Here is a 26,135-nt window from a genome sequence, read left to right on the forward strand (position 1 = left end):
AGGAATAACCTAGTTATGAGTAGCATGACACAAACAAGATTATAAATTACTATTCTGAATGTGTCCTTGTTCATTTCAGGAGCTAATTTTACTTTTTAAACAAACCCATTGTAGCATAAAACACAGAACGCTAACACGGAATCTACACTTTTTAAACCATACACACAGCTGGCTCATGTTCCAAGAAACAAGTATAAAAGCAGTCTTTTGTAGTATTTCATTTCATCCACCCACACATCGGCTCAGATGGGCTTTTTGAGCATGCACCCCTGCATCGTCTGGTGCAACATCACAACTACCAAATTAATCTTTTGAAGAAAGCAGAAGTGGCCAATGGCCACCAGCTTAGATGGATTTGAAAGGGGATTAGACAAATTAATGAAGGGAAATGCTTCTGGGGCATGACTGAGATTCCCCCCCCTTAAAAATAAAAAGGGGTATAGAAATGCTAATACTATCTTTAGGATCAGGGAGGGCGTGCCTCTGAATACAGTGGTACCTCGGGTTACATACGCTTCAGGTTACATACACTTCAGGTTACAGACTCCGCTAACCCAGAAATAGTGCTTCAGGTTAAGAACTTTGCTTCAGGATGAGAACAGAAATTGTGCTCGGGCGGTGCAGCGGCAGCAGGAGGCGCCATTAGCTAAAGTGGTGCTTCAGGTTAAGAGCAGTTTCAGGTTAAGAACGGACCTCCGGAACGAATTAAGTACTTAACCCGAGGTACCACTGTATACCAAAAACAGAGGAAATACAGCAAAAAAATTTGAAGTATTCATGTTAGAATAACATGAGGGCAATGGCTAACTGCCGCATGATCCTGACAGATGAAAGGCAGCCTAGAAATATAGTAAGTAAATAAATGCTATACCCCATTTACCTAGGAATAACCCCCACTGAACTGAATGGAACTTAGATTGCACTGTTAGTCAGGACCCAGCCCACCCATTTAAATAAACCCACCCTGCTTATTAATAAGAACGAATACTATAATCACTATAGTCATCATTGCCAATCATTTCCATATCACTTTAGTGTGCAAAGTGTGCTAAAATGCTCTCTGCCTCATTCATCTGCACCAAACTAGATTTCTCTGTACTGAGCTGCGGCCTGAATCCTTTTAACCTCAGTTGCAGTTTCCAGCGAGAAAGAACCCTGGAAGTAAATAATGGAAGATAATCCCTCTTGTATGTTTGGCATTTAGAGCAGTCAACACAGAGTCTGCCTGCTCTTTTCTCTCTCTTTTTTCAGGCTGTTTGCCAAGGAAAGACCTTTTTAGGATCATTTACTTAGAACTGTTCCTGCAATTAGCCAGCCCATTGTTAACACCAGTGTGTGGTTTTTCTTATGCAAACCACACCATTCCCGCTGCAGGAGGGTTGTTTCAAAAAAGCAATCCTAGCCATTCATATCTGACTCTTTGAAAGGGATTTGGTACCCGCTATTACAAAGCAACTTAAACTGTAGTGTGTTATACACAGAATGGTAATTACTGTACGTATCGTTGTTATTTCTTATTATTATCTTGAGCTGGGAGAGTGGTTAAAACTCTGCTCTAAGAATATCAAGATCAGCGATGGGAGAAAGGTATAGAACAAATATTTCCTTTTTTACATGGTTCTGCTTGCTGAATAACAAAATTTTGCAGAATTTGGAGGTGGGTTGGCTAGATGCAGGAGAGATTTAGGGTACATACAGCAGTCTGAGTTGTAGGGATAATAACGGTGTAAAAGCAGAAATGCCAGTATGGTAGAAGCATAGAGCTGAAAAGTTACTGGAGGGTCATCTAGACCAACCCCAGCGATGCAGGAATCTCATGACAGATGGCCAGCACATACTATAAACTTCATTTTTAAACTGAGCACTGTGCTATATGTTTTTAATTAATGACCTGGTTTGGGATATACACTCCCCTGCCCCTCTTAATTTTATTTATTTGGAAATAACAAAACTGCCTAAGTAAATAACTGAATCCACAGAAACCACATAGAGCCAGATGCCCTGTTGTTAGGACAAACATTACTATCTGATTGTATTATTATTTATTCAGAATAACCTGTCAGCCACCTTCACACAAACTCAGTGTACAAAAACATCCTAATTACTCCCCACGCCTAAAAACAAAAGAAACAAAACCTGTAGACAGGGAACAACAGAAACAGCACCAACCAAGCTAGCTAGCTAGCTAGCTAGCTGTACTGAAGGCCAAATGACCTTTATTTTGCACCCTTGCTGGGAAGTCAATAGAGAGGGAGAGCTATAACCTACAGAGGGAAGTTTGTCCCACAGCCTTGGAGCTACTGATATAAAGACCCTGCTCTTTGCCGCTATTGTGTCTCAGTTTCTCTCTCGCCCAAGTTGACTCCAGAGAGGGAGGGATTCAATTCCACACCAGAAATTTAAGTTTACACAACTGAAGCGAATTAAGGGGCTATATCGCTCTGGTGCAACAAGGCCCGATATTCATTTATTTTCGGTGGCGATTGTGAAATGGACTGAAAAGTGTGGAATCAATGATTAACAGAAAGGATGAAATCAGAATAAACTAGCATTGTTGTGTAACCTCACCACAAACAAATCAGAATAAGGACTCAATAAAGACTAGGCGCTGTGTAAGTTTTGTGCAAGCACACCAGGATGTATGCTCAGAAGATAGATCCCTGTCCCCAGCCTCTCTCTCATGAGCGCACATACCTAACCAATCCTGGAGTCATAGAATTGTCCAGGATTGGTGCAGATGAATGAGGCAGAGTCTTCTGCCCAACATGGGGCTTGAACCCATAACCCTGAGATTAAGAGTAAGGTAAAGGGACCCCTGACCATTAGGTCCAGTCGTGGCCGACTCTGGGGTTGTGGTGCTCATCTCGCTTTATTGGCCGAGGGAGCCGGCGTACAGCTTCCGGGTCATGTGGCCAGTATGACTAAGACGCTTCTGGCGAACCAGAGCAACGCACGGAAATGCCATTTACCTTCCCGCCGGAGTGGTACCTATTTATCTACTTGCACTTTGACGTGCTTTCGAACTGCTAGGTTGGCAGGAGCAGGGACCGAGCAACGGGAGCTCACCCCGTCGTGGGGGTTCGAACCGCCAACCTTCTGATCGGCAAGTCCTAGGCTCTGTGATTTAACCCACAGCGCCACCCGGGTATAAATATTATTATTACTATTATTATCTTTGCTATCCCAGCCTGGTCACAGCCATTGTATATCAGGCAAGATGTTAAATAAAAGGCTGGATTATAGTCTCCACTTCATCCAGGGAACACAGGTCCTCTTCCTTACAGCAACCCTGTGATGTAGATTAAGTTGAGTGATAGTGACTGGCCAAGGAAGGCCACCCAGTAATCTTTGCTGCTAACTAGAGATTTGGACCCAGGCCAAAGTCCCATGCTCTAACCCAATCCCACCCCCACAACCTGGTGCCTTTCAGATGTTGTTGGACCATAACTCCCAGCATTCCTCACCATGAGCCATGATGTCAGGGGCTGATAGGAGCAGGAGACTGACTTAATCTGCAGGGCATGAGGTTGAAGGAGACTGATCTACCCTTTATACCAACTTGGTCTACCAACGGGCTCTTCTACAGAATCAGTGGTTTGAGGAGCACAGTGTCATGGATGGTACAATGTACAAACCTTGTCCAAGAACTGTTTTTTTATTTTATCTCAACTGTCAATATGTTTTGGAAATTAACCAAATGACACACACACACTTGCATTACTGCAATATGGAGAAGATTATGATACCATTTTGGGACCAGTCCAGGGTCCACACAAAAGACATGTTTCGTTTTTGTAGCAATGTTTGTTGACTGAAAACTATGCGGTATTGGAAATATTTCCTGCTCTCTTCATACACTAAAAACAAACAAGTCAACGGAACTGGTAGAATCACATACCACCCTACAGGCAGAGTTGCTTCCTTGCCGGAATTGTACAGGCTCAGAAAGAAGTTTATCTTTTTAAACTTCTTGCCAGTATTGGGGTATCAGAATATTTATTTGGAGTGTTTATATACTACCCTTGTTATGAGCCATAGGGCAGTTTACAACAAAACTAGACAAGATAAAAACTAAGCGTAACATCCAGAAAATAACACAACCCTCAAATACATAACAAATCAACAACCATTTGCTAATAGGAGCAGCAACAAATCAAGTAATTTATCCAGTTAGGACTCTCCTCCTCCACCCGGCCACCCAAAAAAGTGCACCTTAACCAATCGCCTAAAGTTATATTAGGGTTGAGGCCAGGTGCACCTTGATACAAAAGGCTTTCTCCTGAACCCTCAACACCACACACTTCATCCCGCACAGGAATTACCAAGAGGGCATCATCTATTCATCTTAAGGCCAGGAGTAGGCCAGCAAGGAAGGTGGCATGCTTGCAGAGAATTTGGGTCACAGGTGTTTTAGGATTTTAGGTGCCACCGAAACCAATTTTGTAGTCGAGACTCCTTAGCTGTTGAACACACAGCAGCATTTGCAGTGCGATGTGAATTCATGTGTCTCAGACCTATGAGGAGGCTTAGTGTTAGATCAGACTATTGATCCATCTAGGCTAGTAATTTTTTTCTACTCTGCCCAGCAGGACCTCTGTATGGTTTCAGGTAGAGGGTCTTTCCCACCACCGACTTGTATGTGATTGTTTTATAAGTTGAGATGCGCAGGATCAGACCTGAGATCTTCTGCAAGCCAAGCAAGTGCTCTGCCACAGAGCTATGGATCTTGCAATACTCCCCCTCCCATCCCCAGGTATTTCCCAGGTCTGCCAACTGAGCTCCTTTTTAAACTAAAGGTAAAGGGACCCCTGACCATTAGGTCCAGTCGTGGCCGACTCTGGGGTTGCGGCGCTCATCTCGCTTTATTGGCCAAGGGAGCCAAGCGTACAGCTTCCGGGTCATGTGGCCAGCATGACTAAGCCTCTTCTGGTGAACCAGAGCAGCGCATGGAAACACCGTTTATCTTCCCGCCGGAGTGGTACCTATTTATCTACTTGCACTTTGACGTGCTTTCGAAGTGCTAGGTTGGCAGGAGCTGGGACCGAGCAACGGGAGCTCACCCCATTGTGGGGATTCGAACCACTGACCTTCTGATCGGCAAGTCTAGGAAGGTCTGCATACGAGGGATAGATCTTTCGCACTGAATCAAAGGCGCCTCTAGATTTTTCTCATAACTGAGCAAGCACACCCAGCCTCCATCCCATCCACAATCGCAAAGAAGAGCTTCTAGAAAAGATGGTGCAAGACTCAGGTCCTCCTTTGCAGGCTTCCCACAGACATCTAGTTGGACACTGCGAAGATAGGAAGTGGACTAGATGGGCCTTGGCTTCATTCAGAAGCCATGTTCTTCACAAGTTCTTTTCAGGCTTGTGGGTCCCTGGCCTGGTTCGTTTCAGAAACCAGGCACACCACACAGTCATACATTTATAACTGCGGCCCTTGGAAAGGGTTGCCAACTTTTTTTAACAGACAGACAACATGATAGGGTGCCCAAGCAAATCCCAACATGGAAAATGCTTCTGCAGTGTGGACGGATGCCTGCTTGTTGGAAACCTCTTTGGGGGCCAAGAGCCTCTCCAGAGAAACAAAAGGTGGCAACCACCTGACCTTGGATTCCCCCAACCCTCCAATCTGACAAGCCACCAGCTTTTCTTGAGCCTCAAAAGAGCGCTAAACCTGGCAATCATGGATCATCTCCCTAAGGGCAGAGCAAAACCCCACCATATGACAGACCTATTTTGGAAACCACACATTGATACCTGCTGTAACCGAGGGGGAAAGCTAAAGCAATCCCAATGCTACAGCAACCTCCTGTCAAGCAATGAAAAACAGCCTGGCACGCTGTGCCCTGCTTTTTCAAGAAGACTCTCAATGCGCTATATGTCCTTCCTCCTTGCTATTTTCCTCCTGGCATCTACCCGCAGCATTGCTCTGCTGCAGAAAAATATCACACTTATCGAAATCAGCTCTTTATTTTATGCAGGATATTTACAAGGCACTTGATAGAAAAGCTCCCCAAGCAGGATACAAATAATTACTATGTACTTTTAAATTAGAGACAGCTCCTCTGCTCTGCTCATGCTCTCTCGTGCTTTCTCTCTCTCTCTCCGTGCTCTACTTTTTTCAATGCAGTCAGCTGAACTATGGAGCAGCCCGGATTCAACTTTACAGAAATCAGGACTTTCCCCCCGGCCCTCTAAACGAAAAGCTTTCCTACCATATGTCCAAAAAGTTTCCCAGAGTACAACTAGCCCCTCTGGCTTTCCAGATCGCTATGAACATCCATGCCTAGGGAGTGGAGGGTGGGGGGGAGTCCTAAAATTGGCAAGCAACTCAGCACTTTCCCCTCTCCATCATCTCTGCTGAGGATGACGCGCTGGCTGCCCCGGGCTTTTCCTCTCTCTCTCTCTCTCTCTCTCTCTCTCTCTCTCTCTCCCGCACCGCGCACAGTTCCGTCGTTACCTCTTAGGCTCCGAAGTTTCCCCGCAAGAGACCCCGCGAAGCGAGCGCGGCTCAGCTTCCCACTTCCAGCCCAGCCCAGGAAAAAGAAGAGAGAAGGAAGGGGAGGAGAGGAGAGAAGCAATGGGGAGAGGAGGGGTGTCTCTCCCCCCCTCCCCAAGCGCGCAAATGACAGGCTGCGTCCTTGCAAAGCGCCGTTTGCAGGCGCTCCGAAAAAGCAGCAAACAAACACGCACGAAATACTCCAAACAGCCCCTATTTCCTCGCGCCGGAATGCCAGGAATGTCAGCGGAGCTTTTTTACCTACTGCCCAAATCATCGCCGGCTTCTCTGGGTCCTAATGTTGGCCCATGTATTCGCCCCGCCGAGCGCTCTCTCTTGTCTGCCGCTTGCTTTCTCCGTCTCTCTCTGGGCAGATCTTCCTTCTTTTCCTTCGCCAAGCAAGAGCGGTCCCTTGGAAAGGCGGCCAAGGGGCTGGGATTGCCAGCGTAATTCTACCCGCTCCGCCGCCGCCAACCCACACGCTCCAGCAGGGAAGTCGCACATCGCCGCCGCGCGGCGCTTGCCAGGTCCTAGCGCACGGAAACTCCACATTCCGCCCGGGGAAAGTTCCTTTCTCGCCGGGTGGTGGGAAGGACATACCCTCCAGCATTTATCTGGTGCAAACAGGGGCGTCCAATCAATAATAATAATAATAATAATAATAATTATTATTATTATTATTATTATTATTATTATTATTATACTCTTTATACCCCCGCCCATCTGACTGGGTTGCCCCCAGCCACTCTGGGAAGCTTCCAACATATATAAAAAACATAATAAAACATTTAAAAACTTCCCTACACAGGGCTGCCTTCAGATGGCTCTGTGGTGGAATAACTCCATGTTGTTGTTTAGTCGTTTAGTCGTGTCCGACTCTTCGTGACCCCATGGACCAGAGCATGCCAGGCACTCCTGTCTTCCACTGCCTCCCACAGTTTGGTCAAACTCATGCTGGTAGCTTCGAGAACACTGTCCAGCCATCTCATCCTCTGTCGTCCCCTTCTCCTTGTGCCCTCCATCTTTCCCAACATCAGGGTCTTTTCCAGGGAGTCTTCTCTTCTCATGCGGTGGCCAAAGTATTGGAGCCTCAGCTTCAGGATCTGTCCTTCCAGTGAGCACTCAGGGCTGATTTCCTTCAGAATGGATAGGTTTGATCTTCTTGCAGTCCATGGGACTCTCAAGAGTCTCCTCCAGCACCAGAATTCAAAAGCATCAATTCTTCAGCGATCAGCCTTCTTTATGGTCCAGCTCTCACTTCCATACATCACTACGTACTGGGAAAACCATAGCTTTAACTATATGGAGCTTTGTTGATAAGGTGATGTCTCTGCTTTTTAAGATGCTGTCTAGGTTTGTCATTCTCTGATGCAAACAGGGGTGTCCTATTCAATAATAATAATAATAATGCAAATAATAATTTTACCCTTTATACCCCGCCCATCTTACTGGGTTGCCCCAGCCACTCTGGGCAGCTTCCAACATCTATAAAAAACATAGTAAAACATTTTAAAACTTCCCTACACAAGGCTGCCTTCAGATGGCTCCGTGGTGGAATAACTCCATACCCTCCAACATTTCTCCGATGAAAATAGGGACGTCCTAAGGAAACAAGGGACATTCTAGGGCCAAACCAGAAACCGGGACGGCTTCTGTAAATTCGGGACTGTGCCTGGTGTTACACAAATTACCGGGGGGGGGCACATCTTTAAAGTTGTTAAATGTTACAAATATTTTGCTTAAATGTATCCTTTCGACTTGACAGCTCAGGGAAGTTACCTAGCTTTAGCCAGTTTCCTCCATTTCAACACTATTTTGCCCTTGGAAAAACGACTCTTTTCCCTGCCACCTCCCCTAGCCAGTGAGGACATGTATACACACCTCCTACCCCAGGAAGTGCCCAGAGGTGACAATTGCTGAGCTGATTGTTGGCCATGGAAAGCCTAATCCCATCACCAGACTTGCCAAGGGGTTCAGACGTGCAAAGGAAGTTCTATTGTACTTTGGTTGGTGGGACTTCAGAGGTGTTTGCCTATGCTAATCTTATACCTGGGTCTTGCCCTGACATGTCTGCTTATGCTAATCTTGTGCCAAGGACTTGTCTGGATGTTTGCCAAGGTTAAACTAGTGTAACCCCTGTCTACCCTTCCCCTTTGGTGACATGTCAGTGATGTAGCAATGATGTATCAATGATGCTGTACGAACTGTATTCTGGGATATGGTGGGAAAGTTTTAAAAGTCCTTGTCACCCCATCCTCAGGGTTCAATTCCTTTTTGAACCTGTTGCGCAATAAACTTTGATCTTCAGCTATTTGCTCCGGTTGGTGGCTGGACTCCTTCTTTGTTCCACAGGGACCCACGGGCTCTGCCCGACGAGCAGGGTGACTGAGCAGCCTTGCATCTAGATTTTTCCATAACTCTGGAAAATAGGAACACTTGGAGGGGCTGGAAGCAGCATCTCTTCTGGGGTTTTGTGCAGGCTGCAGGAGGAGAGAGAGTCCTGGTGGTGGACTCTTATTGTAGAGCTGGAAGGGACCACCAGGCATAGGAGCCCAGGGTCCCTTTAGCGCCCCCCCATAAAATAATTGAGGGAGCCACCCCAAAAAAGTTGATGGGCATTGCCATTCAAATGGTGACCGTGCACCATATTATGTGATTGATTATGCAGGTATGGGCTTACTTCCCCTCCCCGCAATATTTTATTCAAGTTGGTATACCTGCATGTAGGGACATGGGTGTAGCTAGGGGGCAGGGGGGGCAATTGCCCCCGCTAATCAATCAATCAATCAATCAATCAAATAAATAAATAGTAGAAAGATGTTGACAGTTTTTTTCTGAGCACTTGGAGTCAAAATGTAGCAATAACTTAAAACAACTGTTGAGACATTTCATTCCAAATCTGCTAGACAGAGCCAGACAGAGGATGATGACAGGTGGGTGTCCTGTCCTGCCCTCCCCACCCCCCAAAAAACCCTGCCTACACCCATGACCAGGGTCATCTAGTCCAACCCGCTGCAAGGCAGTAATCTTTTGCCCCAACACAGGGCTTGAATCCACAAGCCTGAGATTCAGGGTCTCATGCTCTATTCCAGCAATGAGCAGAGGAAAAATGACTGCTGGGAGGACAGCAGAAAGAGGAAATCCCATTGTGCACCCCCGGCAGCATAACAGGACGCCTTCATCTGCGTCAGCTGCAACAAAACACGTCTCTCCTATATGAGTCTCTGCAGCCACAGCAGGCGCTGAAACCTTCCAACAGTTTGACTTTGGCCACAAAGGTGCACTTTTCCAGTGTCTCCAGAGACAGACAGATGTCCCAACCAACTCTACCACAGCCATATACCGTATTTTTCGCTCTATAGGACGCACCAGACCACAAGATGCACCTAGTTTTTGGAGGAGGAAAACAAGAAAAAAAATATTCTGAATCTCAGAAGCCAGAACAGCAAGAGGTATCGCTACGCAGTGAAAGCAGCAATCCCTCTTGCTGTTCTGGCTTCTGGAATAGCTGTGCAGCCTGCATTCGCTCCGTAAGACGCACACACATTTCCCCTTACTTTTTAGGAGGGAAAAAGTGCGTCTTATAGAGCAAAAAATATGGTATTTAATTACATTTTCTCCCAAAAAAGAATCTTAGGAGCTGTAGTTGACCCCTTGCAGAACTACAATTCCCAGCACCGTTAACCAACTCCAGTTCCCAGAATTCTTGGTGGGCGGAGGGAAACCAAATGTTTTAAATTTGCTTTAAACGTGTGATGTGGATGTAAGGTTACCCCTCACAGTACTACAATTCCTAGCACCCTTAACAGACTACAGTTCCCAATATTATTTTTTCTTGGGGGGGTGTGCTTTAAACCCAGCAATATGCTCAGGCTTAGTCCTCATTAGGCTGTTTTAGGTTTGGTCATTGGAGGTTTTCAAGCAGAGGTTGCAATGCAGGGAGTTGGATTAGATCACCCTTCGAGTTGCTTCGATCTCCACAATTCTATGATTCTACACATATATACTACCTGAATCTATGATGGATCGGTTCACAGTATTAATACTTCAATACTCCATAGCTGCAGCCTTGGATTCAAACAGAAATCAAGCATCTCTCTGACTCTCTTCAGCTTCCCAGTCTGCAGCTTTTCTTCCAGTTTCTAGCTCACATCCCTTCACTCTCAGCTCTCAACTCTGCGTTTGTCCTTCTAACTACCTGCAAGTTGAGGCAGGGGCCTCTGTTGTTTAGTTGTTTAGTCGTGTCCGACTCTTTGTGACCCCATGGACCAGAGCACACCAGGCACCCCTGTCTTCCACTGCCTCCCCCAGATTGGTCAAACTCATGTTCGTAGCTTCGAGAACACTGTCCAACCATCTCGTCCTCTGTCATCCCCTTCTCCTTCTGCCCTCCATATTTCCCAACATCAGGGTCTTTTCCAGGGAGTCTTCTCTTCTCATGAGGTGGCCAAAGTATTGGAGCCTCAGCTTCAGGATCTGTCCTTCCAGTGAGCACTCAGGGCTGATTTCCTTCAGAATGGATAGGTTTGATCTTCTTGCAGTCCATGGGACTCTCAAGATTCTCCTCCAGCACCATAATTCAAAAGCATCAATTTTTCGGCGATCAGCCTTCTCTATGGTCCAGCTCTCACTTCCATACATCACTACTGGGAAAACCATAGCTTTAACTATACGGACCTTTGTTAGCAAGGTGATGTCTCTGCTTTTTAAGATGCTGTCTAGGTTTGTCATTGCTTTTCTCCCAAGAAGCAGGCATCTTTTAATTTCGTGACTGCTGTCACCATCTGCAGTGATCATGGAGCCCAAGAAAGTAAAATCTCTCACTGCCTCCATTTCTTCCCCTTCTATTTGCCAGGAGATGATCTTGCACAGAGCCCTTTCCTTCATTCCCTTAATGGCCCATCACCCAGGCTATTACCTCACGAAGAAGCTAGCCTGGCTATTCCAAGAATTAGAAGAGGGCCCAAGCATTCAGACTAACCTCCCCCCATGCATGACAATACTTTCAAGAATATATTTGAAAAAGAGTGGTGTTTTGTAACTTTATTTGTTACAGGATTTCTTTTCATTCATTCATTCATTCATTCAAATGAATGGAAACAGCACTGCTGTTCCAAAAACAGTTTGAAACGTCATCTTCTGCCCTTCTAATGATAGGACTGGCTTTGCACATTGCATCCTCAGAGGGGCCCTTGCAATATAAAATCTCTCCGTCAGTACATACCCTCCCTACCCTAATTAATGATGAACATTTTGCTAGCTACATTTATAGTTAGAGGGTGGCATCAAAAGAGTCACTTACCATCCTTTTCACCCCATCACGGACCTAGCGAAAGAGTGCTGCTTATTCTCAACTCATCACAAACCTCATTTCCCTGTCCCCGAGAAACACAGCTCGCCGCAGCACATCTCGCGGCAAAAGCAATCTGCCGGCTGAAATTGCGTCATGTTGAAGAGTCAAAGGAGCTCCTCACTGCATGCCTTGTCCCACAGTAGCTCCAAGTTCCGCCTGCAAGAAGTGTTTAAAGCGAGCCTTGCTACCACATGGCCCATTGGCACCCGAATCCGGTAGGCACTGAAAGAGACCTTGTATTCCACCCCTAAAATTAATAGCCGCCACGAGATCTTTTGCCATGGTGATGAATGTACATATTTATAACATATCCGCCTAATGCACCTTCTCCTAACGTACAGGGCTGCTGCTGGAAAGAGCACCGAAAAAAGTCACCGCACATCTGTTTTCTCTATTTGGATGTGAAGAGCGCCCCTTTCTTACTTTATTTTAATAATTTGACCTCTTTTGTTTCTGACAGAGGATGCTGTCAGACACAGCACTGGCTCCTTGGATTCATTCCAAGCTCAGATGAGGTCAGAATGTGAAAGGGGGAAGGGGGGGGCAATTCTCTCAGCTGGGTGGCCACTAAATAATCTGAGCAAACAGCTTGGGGGATTTTTTTTTAAAAGAACATCAAATGGAATTGGATTTCTAGTTGTGCTGCAATGAAAATCACAAAGGCTTTAGCTTCCGACTCTTTTTTGTGCACGTCCACACTGGCATCTGGCTCTGTTCTGCATCAGCTGCAGAGGACCTCTACAGGATACTGACTGGAGGGATCATTACTGCAACTGCTCTGCCTCTGTTGGGTTAGGAGAGAAGCTGAGAATTCAGACTCTCGCCAGTAAGAATGGCTCAGTTTGCATTTCAATGCAAACCTACCTATTTTGTACTTTATGGACCAATAGGCAAACCAGGTGGCGCTGTGGTCTAAACCAAAGAGCCTAGGGCTTGCCAATCAGAATGTCGGCGGTTTGAATCCCCGAAATGGGGTGAGCTCCCGTTGCTCGGTCCCTGCTCCTGCCAACCTAGAAGTTCGAAAGCATGTCAAAGTGCAAGTAGATAAATAGGTACCGCTCTGGCGTGAAGGTAAACGGCGTTTCTGTGCGCTGCTCTGGTTTGCCAGAAGTGGCTTAGTCATGCTGGCCACATGACCTGGAAGCTGTCTGCGGACAAACACCAGCTCCCTTGGCCAATAAAGCGAGATGAGCACAGCAACCCCAGAGTCGTCCGCAACTGGACCTAACGGTCAGGGGTCCCTTTACCTTTAGGCAAACCGAAACACAGTTATTCTTTGAAATTCAGACTTCTCAGAATTCTGCTATGCAGTTCTCCAAATAATATGCACAGAAATGTGTATATTTGGGGAAAGTGTGCCCCAAAATGCACATATTAGTGAAAAATGGCATACAAAAATGTGTTTTTGCTTTTGGAAATGGGCACTACATTAAAAAATGTGTATATTCAGCGAAATTTGAACTGAAAAGCTGAAGAATGTTCATGAATCCTTAAAAAGAAATCACAGACCGCTGAAATGTGGAGATATGAACTTAATACATGAAAAGCAAGAATGCAAAATTGACAGATTCCTCCATATGTACTTGGCAGCCTCTGTGCTCAAAAGGGGGGGGCACTAGGATTCCATAAGATGTGAGGAACCATGTGTGTAGATGGGCTAGTTCATACAACTGGTGCTGCCACAGGACCTGGCTAGATTGCAAACCCATCTGTACACCCATGCAAGGATTTGAATGGGACTGGCAAGCATGTGAACTTGAATACGGTGCTAAACCTAGAAAGTGGGAGCTTCTGGCCCACCACATATTTACATACAATATATGCTGCATTTCCAAGCAAAGTCCATTCAAAGCAACTTGCAGCAATAAAAAACTACAAGCATAAAAGAAGCCCAATATTACTAATACCAAGAATAATATACCTGTACAGTGGTACCTCGCAAGACGAAATTAATTCGTTCTGCGAGTTTTTTCGTCTTGCGAATTTTTCGTCTTGCGAAGCACGGATTCCCATGCATTGAAAATCAATTAATGCGTTCCTATGGTCAAAAAAAGTTTAAAAATCACCAAAGTGTACAGTACTGTACATACATTTTCTAAGACTCTGGGGGACAACTCGAAGAAGGTTCCTCTTCCACTCTTTGCTTCTTGCTGAAGAACCTGTCCATGGTCTGCTGCTTCATCCGCCTTTTCAGCACCTCCCTGAAAGACGACATGACCCTTGTATCAAAAGTGTTCGCAAGGTCACGTGTCAGGTCCTTGTCAGGGTGGTGCCACTGTGCAAAAGCCTGCACATCTTTCCACTTCTGGCATATGTCCCTCAGTTCTTTGGAGGACAGCCGCTGTGGACCTCCGTCGTCACAACCTTCAGGAACTCCGCTGCAAAGTCTTCAGCCGCAGGAACATCAGAACTGGCAGCCTCTCCATGCCTGACCATGCTGTGGATTCCAGATCTCGTCTTGAACCGGTCAAACCAGCCTCTGCTTGCCTTGAAGACTTCTGGCTCGCCTGAGGTTCCTGGCTGTTGCTGGACGAGGTCTGCGTGCAAGGCCTTGGCCTTCTCACAAATGACGGCCTCAGTCACTGTGTCCCCTGCACGCTGCTTCTCTTCTAACCAGATGAGCAGCATCTTCTCCACCTCCTCCAGAACAGCTGGGCGGTTCTTCACGATCCTGGTGACTCCTTTGGCTACATCAGTCACAAGGATCTTCTCCCTCATCTTCAGGATGGTCCTGATGGTCGATGGATTCCTCCTGTACTCCCTGGCGAGGTCTGTCACACGCACTCCACCGTCGTGCTTCCGGATGATCTCCTTCTTCATTTCCAGTGTCACCTTCTCCTTCTTCCTCTCGCCGGCCTTTGCAGCAGCAGTCTTCTTGGGCCCCATGGCAGCACAGCTCCTACCTTCGCAACCCCCCCCAAAAAAACCAGTGCTTCACATCCAAAAAATTCAAAAGCACCAAACCTCCTAGAAAACACCCCAACCCAAAATCCAAAAACCCCCAAAAAAGTTTTTAAAGTTTAACTTACCAAATGGCTGCAAAAGAAGTTTTGGAAAAGCTTCAAAAATCACCAAAGTCTTCAAAAACCTCAAAAAAGGCTACCACACCGCGTGCTATGAGTTGCTCCTCGAAGTCAAGTCGCGACTGCACCTCTTCAAGCAATGCACCCTGGGTATTAACGGTTTTAAGAAAAAGGAAACAAACTTGCAAGACGTTTTCGTCTTGCGAAGCAAGCCCATAGGGAAATTCGTCTTGCGAAGCAGCTCAAAAAACGAAAAACTCTTTCGTCTTGCGAGTTTTTCGTCTTACGAGGCATTTGTCTTGAGAGGTACCACTGTATAATCACGGTTCCAAACTGGCTTTAAAATTAGTTCAGGGCCATTTGGGAGCAATTGTGTATATGACCCAAGACATTCCCTCATTCCAAATGGAGACCAGGAGTTCTGGCTGAATATGCAGGAAACTCCCCACCACCACCAACCCATAGCAGGGAATTCAGAAATCCATCTGGATTCATCAGTTTCTTGGGGCCGGCCATAACAATCACAAGTTTGTCATCCCCATAGACACTTTGTGCAGCTCTAAAATTAACTGGTCAGATAACGTCATGGCCAATGGTCAGGGATGATGGGAACTGTAGTCCAACAACATCTGGGGCCCACAGATGCCCCATCCCTGTGCTAGACAATACCTCAGTTGTAGATAATCAGCTCTAATTTTCCTCCAGCAAGGTGCCTAATCTTTGATCCAAAGAAGAATAACTCCTAGCCTTATCTCCAGTGATTGCAAGCACCCTTGCACCCAGAGCTGGGTGTAGCTGAGGAGATCCAGCCATTCCCTTGACCACCCCCCTGCTAATGCAGGAAATCTGATGGTATAGGACCCCTGGCAGATAACAATCCAACCTATCAGGAACACTTGTAGCAATCAAAATATATAAAAAAAATTAAAAATTGTCCAGTAGCACCTTAAAGGTAAAGGTAAAGGTACCCCTGCCCATACGGGCCAGTCGTGTCCGACTCTAGGGTTGTGCGCTCAGGTCACTTAAGAGGCCGGGAGCCGGCGCTGTCCGAAGACACTTCCGGGTCACGTGGCCAGCGTGACGAAGCTGCTCTGGCGAGCCAGCACCAGCGCAGCACACGGAAACGCCGTTTACCTTCCCGCTATAAAGCGGTACCTATTTATCTACTTGCACTTAAGGGTGCTTTCGAACTGCTAGGTGGGCAGGAGCTGGGATCGAAAGACGGGAGCTCACCCCGCCGCGGGGATTCGAACCGCCGACCATACAATCGGCAAGTCCTAGGCACTGAGGTTTTACCCACAGCGCCACCCGCGTCCCAAGTCACCTTAGAGACCAATTAAGTTTGTTCTTGGTATAAGCTTTCGTGTGCATGCACACTTCTTCAGATACACTGAAACAGAAGTCACCAGACCCTTATATATAGTGAGAGGGTTTTTCTCAGGAGGGTAGTAGGAGATGGATGATTGACTCAATGGGTATGGTAAACCCGTTAACGACTGCAATTAGTCCTACAGGAAAAAGTCAGGGATAGTATGCAGATGATTAGCATATGTAATGAGACAGGAATCCAATATCTCTATTCAGACCAGGTCTCTCCATAGTTTTCAGTTTAGCGCTAAGTTGTAATTCAGCAACTTCTCTTTCAAGTCTATTTCTTTTGTAATAGGAGAGCTGCTTTGAGATCCTGTATTGAATATCCTGGGAGATTGAAGTGTTCTCCTACTGGCTTCTCTGTCTTGTGATTCCAGATGTCAGATTTATGTCCATTTATCCTTTGGCGTGGTAGGGACGCAGGTGGCACTGTGGGTAAAACCTCAGCACCTAGGACTTGCCGATCGCATGGTCGGGGGTTCGAATCCCCGCAGCGGGGTGCGCTCCTGTCGTTCGGTCCCAGCGCCTGCCAACCTAGCAGTTCGAAAGCACCCCCGGGTGCAAGTAGATAAATAGGGACCGCTTACCAGCGGGAAGGTAAACGGCGTTCTGTGTGCTGCACTGGCTCGCCAGATGCAGCTTGTCATGCTGGCCACATGACCTGGAAGTGTCTGCGGACAGCACTGGCTCCCGGCCTATAGAGTGAGATGAGCGCACAACCCTAGAGTCTGGCAAGACTGGCCCATACGGGCAGGGGTACCTTTACCTTTACCTTTATCCTTTGGCGTAGGGTTTGGCCTGTTTGTCCAATATAGAGAGCTGAAGGGCACTGCTGGCATTTGATAGCATACACAATGTATGCCATCAAATCACTTGTAGCAATGTTTTTCCTGCATGGGCAGGGTTGGACTTGATTATCTTTGAGGTCCCTTCTAACATGATCATTCTATGTATCAAAGGCAGTGCCACATAGCATATTGACTATGTCAGTACGCCCTGACATTGTAAAATTTCAATCTAACTTGACCTCTCTTCCTAGGAATATTTTCCAGTCAGGTGGGGCTGCAGTTGCAGAATAGGCAGAATCTGCCCCAAATATAGGATTCATCTGCAGCTAATACCAAAAGGATCCACCACATACCCAGACTGATTTAGCAAATGATAATTGAGAAAATCATGTGGGTGCCATCGTCACAGGCTACCCACTCAACACCTGAAACAAACAATACAGATTTGCTTGCAAAGACAACACTGACCCACACGGATAACATTACATTGATATTATGGTACCGATTATAACTATTCACAGAAAAATGTACAACAGCTTGATTAAATCATGCATCAAAGTTGTGCAGGAGGCTACAAAAGCAAACAAAAAAATAACAAGATATCCAAAACCTAGAAAAAAGAAAAGGAGCACCAAACATTCTCGTTTTTACCTGGGGTTCTATTTGGTTAAGGGCTAGCATTGATTAGAGGTCAAGGGCTAGCATTGATTAGAGGTCAATTGCCACCACACTTGGAGCAAGCAACAGTTCTGCAAGTATAGCCTCTTTGGTCAAGCTAGCTTCACAATAAACCTCCAACACAGGTGACTAAAGCTTCCAAGCAGCAGAAATCTCACATCGCAAGACAGAGCGGAGCCAAAATTTCTCAGAAAATAATTTTCTGACAAATTTTTTTTGAGAAATGCTCTTTTTTCAAGCTGTTCTTGTTAGACGACTGCAGTCCTCCCCTGGAGAACATTCAGCAAGATATCACCCCCTATGTTGCCCCCCATGAGTTTTGAGTGCATCTGTGGATCCAGTTTTTAATATTTCTCAATATTAGTGAAGGAAGCAATAGGCTTTGGCTCCTGTCTTTTTCAGCCTAGCTCTCCTAGCTCATTCATCCACGAGTATGAAGTAACCATGGAGTTTCAATGTTAAGGGAGCTGGAATCCCTCAGAATTTTCTGTTGCGGAATTTTGCTTCCGCCTGCCAAGAATATTCAGCAAAATGTCACCCACAATTTCACCACACACAAACAGAGCGAATACTGTACTTCCGTGAAGCCATTTTTGCTCAGCCCTTAAAAACTCGCCAAAAAACCCCACAGGAAAATATAGCCATCCTATATTTTCAGTATTTAACAGTGAATCCTGTACACATCTACTCAGAAGTAAATCCCACTGAGTTCATGTACATGTATACAAGACTGCAGCCTAAAACATCTCAAAACTGTACTGCAAAAGATGCGAATAATTCCAAAGATATTTACTTACCTATCTGATGGGCACCAAAGATCACTGGATCACCTTTGGAAGCCTCGGTGTCTGGTGGGGGAGAAAACAAACAAACCTTTTGAAAAACCAGAGTAATGGCATTTGTCATAATTGATGCAGAGTGGCAGTTGCGAAGGTCTTCTCTTTTAGCTACTTAGTTAGGACCACCCCTCATACCGTGCCTAAATTCAGCACTGCCTGATTTGATTGATGACGACGATAAACTTTGGATGCAGGAAAAAGCATCTCCATCGCAGAAGGATGCTATTCGGTCTCATCAGCCCTCAAACTTTGCACTGGCCAAATACTCTGCTAGATGGTTGCGCAGCCTCTTTGCCGACTCTCACCTCCTTATTTTGGCAACGCCTCCCTGGTGCCATCTTCTTCCTTTGAGGGAACCCAAAGTTTGTTCTGAAAAAGCCATCTGTGGCTTTCAGATGTGAGGAGTGAATGGAGCATCCCTGTCTCTTACCCACCTGAATTGACACAGCTACCTCCTCTCAGTCAACGCAGCCCCCTTTCTGCCAACTGAGCCTGCCTCACATTGGTTGCTAGGCAACCAAAGCAGGCATATTCTGCAAACGTAATAGGCATTAACTCTCCATCCTTTTTTTAGGTTGTGTTTTAGAAATTGTATCCCCCTCCCACAAAAAATAAAAATAGTGATGACCAGATCCAAATTGAATAAATCGACAAAATACCACAGTCTTCTGAATGTATAGTAAGTACCGGTAATCACAAAAGCAGCCCTCATAGTCCATAGGTATTTGTGGAGCCAGAATACTTCTTATTTGGTAGGATAAAGCAGGGTGCAGGGGGAATGTTAATCTTCACTTTTTCCCTGCACCTGTTTGCAGCTTTTTCATCCCCTTTTTCACGATGCCTGCAACATTTTTATCTGCCTATGGTGTCATGGAGAAAACAACGGTCTCCCTGCCTGCTTTCTTTCTTTATATTAGCCTCTCCCCCCCCCCAAAAAAAACCCCTCAGTGTCTTAGCTGTGGATTTAGCCTATATTTTTCTCTCAGCCACTCTGAGGCAAATTAGGCCGAGAAAGAGCGACGAAGCCTAGATCACCCACTGAGCCTCATGGCTGAATGAGGATTCGAAGCCAGTGGCCCCATTCAGACATTTGTCTACTGCATGGGTAGGCAAACTAAGGCCCGGGGGCCGGATCCAGCCCAATCGCCTTCTAAATCCAGCCTGTGGATGGTCTGGGAATCAGCATGTTTTTACATGAGTAGAATGTGCCCTTTAATTTAAAATGCATCTCTGGGTTGTTTGTGGGGCATAGGAATTCATTCTTTTTTCTTTTCTTTTTTCTTAAATATAGTCCAGCCCTCCACAAGGTCTGAGGGACAGTGGACCAGCCCCCTGCTGAAAAAGTTTGCTGACCCCTGGTCTACTGCTTCATAAACCGTTATTATAAAGCCATGGATGAAAGAGTCAGAGGACCAGACTACTGGTTGCCTGTGTGTACACTTCGATAAGAGGCTGTATTCCCCTGTAGATTTTTTGGCAGCGCCAGCCAGCATAGGCAATGGTCAATGATGATGGCAGTCGTAATCCCACAAATAACTGCCACAGGTTCACCACCCCTGGTTAATGAAAAGGTGCAATGTCTTCTGCTGCAGAGTATTGAAATGGGGTTAACAGTGGAGACAGGGATCCTAAGAAACAAATCCACTCTTAACATAGGACCACTCTTAACAATAAATAGGGCTACTAAAGGATGCTAATTATCTCTGTGTGCCTTTAGAATCCTTCCTTCAATGCAACACAGTGCAAACACCTTGGTTCCCATCCTAGATCACCCTCACTACAAAAAGCCCCTTACACATGTAGAAAGCAAACTGTTATTTGCTATTTTTATTATTATTGGGTATACAGTCAGCCTGAATGCCAACCTAAATGTAATACAGCAAGAGATCTGCAATTAGGATTTCCAACTTATTTTAACAGACATGTAGGAAACACTAGGAAAGCAGGTATCTAGGAGAGAGTGTTTAACTGTTTTGTTATTTCTCCTTTCCTTTGATCTCCACTATTGGCCTGGGAGGAAAATTTAAGTTCAGTATAACCTATGAAATGCAAAGAGCTATCCTTTCAAAGTTGCACTTGTCCCAAAAAAAATTAAAAAAATAAAAATAAAAATCCAACTGAACAATGTTTGCAAAAATGCATATATTAGGGGAAAATATGCATAAAAATGAAAATATTAGTGAAAAGAACATGCCTTATATTAAGGAAGATTGTTTGCAAAAATGTGTACATTAGTCAAAACCACATGTAAATATGTAGTTGTTGTTTTTTTGGGGGGGGGGAATGGAATAAAATGCTGAAAATTTTTCATTAGGACTTTGAAAAAAACCCCACATGTTGCTGCAAAATATGGTGAACTGCATTTAAGATTGGAAAAATGAGAAACCGAGAGAATCAAAACTGGCAAATCCTTCCATCCTTAGAAGTGGGTAAGATCTAACAGCCATCTAGAATACCGTACCTCTTAAAGCATTGAGAAAATGAAGAATTCCACTGTGGGTCAGCCAGTTGGCATCATCCAAGTCCCAGTTTTCACTCAAGTCCATCTTTTGGTGCAAGGACAAAGGAACCACTACTTTGAACGATCTGTGCAAAGTCAAGGCAAGCTTTGCAAGATGACAAGAAAGAGGTGGCAGCTCTTTCTGAAAGAAAAATGTGCAATGTATAGTTAATTATGTTAATTGCCAACGACTTCAGGATATGAAAGAATGGAAGGTTGCCACTGAAGCAGAAATGCTGCAACACATTTTAGATTTCCGCCCCACTTCATCTCTAAGCCCCATCACAGTATGGCTATGTACACACAACACTCTTAAAACACAGTCGAGGCACATATCTTCACTCAAAGAATTCTGGGCATTGTAGTTTGTTTAAGGTTGCTGCACACTGCAACTCTGTGAGGGTAAACTACAGAGCCCAGAATTCTTTGAGGAGAAAAATGTGCTCCGAATATGCTTTAAAGGTATAATGTGCACATAGCATAACCGCCAACATTTCTCCGATGAAAATAGGGATGTCCCATTCCATAATTATAATTTTACTATTTATACCCCACACATCTTACTGGGTTGCCCCAGCCACTCTGGGCAGCTTCCAACATATATAAGAACATAATAAAACATTAAACATTTTGGAAAAAACCTTCCTTGTACAGACGGCTTCAGGGTCGGATAACTCCATGCCCTCCAACATTTCTCCAATGAAAATAGGGACGTCCTAAGGAAAAGTTGGACATTCCAGGATCAAATCAGAAACTGGGACAGCTTCTCTAAATCAGGGATGTCCCTGGAAAATAGGGACACTTGAAGGGTCTGTATTAGTGAAGGTGAATGAAATCTCTTGAGGGTGCAGTATTGGTCTTGTAACTCTACCCCTTCTCCATCAATCATATCAACTGAACTGCCTCTCCAATCCTTGGCTGTGCTGCTTTCTGTAGGAAACTCACTAAGGCCCCATTTGCACCATACATTTTAAACAGTATCAAACCAAGAATCCTGGGACATTTTGTCAAGGGTGCTGAGAGTTCTTCAGAGGACCCTGTTTCCAGGGCCGTCTTAAGCATATCCAGCGTCGTGGTGCAAAGATCCCTCCGGTGCCCCCTCCCCGGCAACTCCAAAACAAGGGAGGGGGCGGTGGAAAATGTCCTCTGCCTCCCCCACTGCCCCAATCCCTGGTGTGGTGGGGGCAACCAAGCAGGAAAACGTGCTGGTGGACATGCTCTCCGGCATCGGGGGGCCCGAGAAGCCTGCACACAGCCTTTTGCCAGGAAGCAGGTGTGCTGGTCCTGGGGGCTAACCAAGAGGTGAGGTCTGAGTCCAGTCCGAGGTCGATGGTGCGGTATGGAGGCTGTCCGTCAAAGCTGCAGCTGGGTCCAAGGCAGGGAGTCGGGTGGGGTCAGGAACTCTGGCAGAAGAGCAGGGCAGGGTGCAGGCAGGAACAGGCTAGCAACAACGTTGCTCCTGCAACCTGGGACTGGGGCTGACTGGCTTTTATCTGCCCCGAGGCATAGGGCGGCCCCGATCCTCTGGTGACTCTCCTGGCCTGGAGGCGAGCACTCCTCCTGCAGGAACTTAGTTCCCTCTGCCTCTCTGCCCTGAGCCTCTGCAGCTCAGGAGAGGCTGGAGGGTTACTGGACCCAGAGGCAACCTCCTCTTTCCCTGACGGGGCTGAGAGTGGAGTACCTGCAGGCAATGGGTCCTCCATCACCTCAGGGGCCAGAGCAGACTCAGCTGGTGCCTGCACCTGAGGATCCAGCACAGGTGAGGACCCTTCAGGCTCAGGCCCCAGCCCCGGCTCAGCTGGTTCTGTAGGCGGAGACTCCTGTGCAGGCTGGGATTCTTCAGGTTGAGCCTCTGAGTCCGAATCCCAGGCCATCACAGAGGCAGGAGAACAACGACCGGGAGCAGGGCCGTCTTTAGCAGATGCAGAGGCCATCCTAAGCCTCTGTGGGGATCGCTCTCCTCCTGTGGAGGCTTGGGAAGGAAGCTGCACGCCCACCAGCCATAGTTGGCGGCGTGCAGCTGGCAGGGGTGCAGGGAAAGGGGAGGCTGCTGGCAAAGCCACGCAGCTCCCCCACTTGCTAGGGTGCTCCTGAGAGGCCTGTGCCCTGGTGCAACGAACCACTAACACCAGTGGGAAAGATGGCTCTGCCTCTTCCTTTCACAGAGCTCCAATTCCCAGAGTTCCCTGGGAAGAGGAACTGCCTAGTGTCCAGCAGCCCTGAAAATGTCAGGACCATCATGGAAACCCTTAAGCCATCACGGCTTCTCACTTTGTAACACAGAGTCCCTAATTCCCATCTTTGTTGATCGGAACGGCTTCACATGGGAGGAAGCAGAGGGAAGAGAGCTGCGGACTGTGGCCACCTATTCCTCCCCCTCCTCTGTCACCGTTCCTGGGAGTCGGGGAAGGCCTGGTGCGGGGAAGAGTCTTGTACCAGGTCCATCATTCCCCATAATTCTTTGGGGGAAGCCATTACCGTTTATAGTAGTATGATACTGCCTTTCAATGCATAGTGCAGATGGGGTCCAACTCCAGTTCAATGCAGTTTTATTATCTATATTTGTACAGGGCTGGCATCTGCACCTGACATCCTTGGGCAGCTGGCAGAGCCTCAGTGCCTTGGCAGGGCTTACTGCAGCTGCCTGCCTTAGGGCAGCCTTTAGTGTATATATATTTTTATTTTTCCTGGCCTAGCACCCAGAGCAGCACAGGGAGCCTGAGCCTAGTTGACATTTTAATGCCGTTTGTGTCATTTAAATCAGCACCCAATGGGCTTCATTATAATTTTTATGTGCTCCCCACTTATTTCGAGTCATGAAAATGTTTCAGGTGCCGTGCAGCAGGATTTTGTTCCCTTTGGATGAAGTGCTTGTGATTCTCAGCCATTGGTATTCAGAGGCATGCTGTCTCTGACTGGAAATTTACCACAGACATTATGGCTCGTGGCTACGGAGAGCCTCAACCTCCATGAAGTGTTCTAATCCATCGAAGCTGATGTCTCTCCAGGGTTTAAGAACATAACGTTATGAGTCAGAGGGGGTGTCAAGTGTAATGGGCTTGGGGGGCAGTCCAGTCCAGATGATTTCCTTGGATCCCCTCCAGGCCTATGATCCTGTATCTACTAAGGGATATAATCTAGTAGGAGAGGCTGTGGAACCTGTTACACAAGGCACTGGGCTTTGGCTGACTAGTTAAGTACCACGATTTAGCATATACAAAGAAGTTGTGGGGTGCCATTCATTGAAGCAAATGGGTGGGCCTTTCCCTCATCCCACTCACCTAGCTGGTATGTAGGAGGAACAACAGCCAGAGTTATAAGGTTAAAAGCAGGTGAGAAACTGTGGAGAGACAGGTTTTTGCTCTGTGTTGGATCTAGAGTTGTAACTAATGGAAACGCTAGCTCTTTGGAGGTGTTAATGCTGCAAGACCCTCTATCCTATGCTCAGGCTGTAAATGAAACCATACATTCTAAAAACAGTAAAGTCTCTGCTGACCTTCATTCCAAGGAAACAGAACCCTGGGTAAGTGCTGAAACCCCTGAGGTCTCTCACGGCTTGAAAAGGGGAGTGTCTAGCTCTGTTGGATTAGACCAGTAGTAGGCCATGTCATCTAGCATCCTGTTCTCACAGTGGCTAACCTCATGCCAATGGGAAGCGCAAATGAAGGACATAAACACAACAGAGTCTCCTCACTTGTGATTCCCAGCAACCAGCATTCAGAGGCACACTGCCACAGTTTCTGACTGGAACCACAGCATGAGCAAAATACTGATAGGAGGTATCATAGGTAAAGGTAAAGGGACTCCTGACCATTAGGTCCAGTCGTAACCGACTCTGGGGTTGCGGCGCTCATCTCGCTTTATTGGCCGAGGGAGCCGGCGTACAGCTTCCGGGTCATGTTGCCAGTGTGACTAAGGCGCTTCTGGCGAACCAGAGCAGCGCACGGAAACACCGTTTACCTTCCCGCTGGAGCGGTACCTATTTATCTACTTGCACTTTGATGTGCTTTCGAACTGCTAGGTTGGCAGGAGCAGGGACCGAGCAACGGGAGCTCACCCCGTCGCGGGGATTAAAACCGCCGACCTTCTGATCAGCAAGTCCTAGGCTCTGTGGTTTAACCCACAGTGCCACCCGCGTCCAGGAGATATCATAGCCATCGCTAAATATCTCAAGAGATGTTGCATGAAAGAGGGAATAGGGAACAAGCTTGTTTTCTCCTGCTCTGGAGGATAGGACTCCTCCAGAGATTCCGACTAAAGAAAGGAGATTCCGACTAAACAGGAAAAGCTTTCTGACAGTAAGAGCTGTTCAACAGTGGAACAGACTTCCTCAGGAGGTTGTGAACTCAACTTACTTGGAGGTTTTTATGTAGTGACTGGATGGCCATCTGTCAAGGATGCTCTAGCGCGATTCCTGCATTGCAAGGGGTTGGACTAGATGAACCTTGGGGTCCCTTGCAACTCTACGACTCTATGATTTGGCTTCCCCCATGCCAGCCCACACTTTAAATTTTAATTCTTAAATCAACTGTACAAGAACAAACTTCCAAGACACACAGCACTGATTTGACCTTGGTAGCAGAATTAAACAGTAGGCTGATATATATACAACTCAATAGAATTGAGGCTATTGAGTTATATATACAACTATACAACTCAATAGGCTCAATTCTATGCTACCAACGGTTCAGGACCTGCTCTCGGACAGGAATGATCAAATTACTTTAATAGTGGCTGAATTTTTGAGTGCTGTCCATGTAGAAAGACTGGGCCATTATAAAGAGATTTAGTGGTTCTTAATTGATCGGTGATGTGGTAGTGTTGTATTATATTATTTATGCAAATTGATTCTCTCTGGAGTTAAAGATCTGACTGGGACAAACCTTGTTATGTTGAGCTCGTATTTTGCATAATTTGTATATGGTGTCTGATAATGTGTGGTTTGCTATGCCTAATAAAGGATATTTATTATTTATTATATATAGATAGATAGATAGATAGATGATAGATAGATAGTTGTTGTTTAGTTGTTTAGTTGTGTCCAACTCTTCATGACCCCATGGACCAGAGCACGCCAGGCAC

General features: G+C 46.3%; 1 protein-coding gene across 7 annotated transcripts in view; it reads right to left on the minus strand.

Moving 5' to 3' along the window:
• The window catches only part of AMOTL1 (angiomotin like 1), a 78,453-nt gene that overhangs the window by 46,136 nt on the left and 6,182 nt on the right, over positions 1 to 26,135 (minus strand). The window contains exons 2-3 of one of the 7 annotated variants that reach the window (XM_083609646.1): positions 21,015 to 21,191; positions 18,512 to 18,562 (exon numbers count right to left, since the gene is read on the minus strand). In XM_083609646.1, coding sequence (XP_083465772.1) covers positions 18,512 to 18,562; positions 21,015 to 21,099 — 136 coding nt within the window. In that variant the 5' untranslated portion in view covers positions 21,100 to 21,191. The other 6 variants (XM_083609645.1, XM_083609649.1, XM_083609648.1 and 3 more) reach the window with 6 other exon arrangements.

This window comes from Podarcis filfolensis (assembly GCF_964270895.1).
Source record: "Podarcis filfolensis genome assembly, chromosome: 4".
Taxonomy (NCBI): Eukaryota; Metazoa; Chordata; class Lepidosauria; order Squamata; family Lacertidae; genus Podarcis; species Podarcis filfolensis.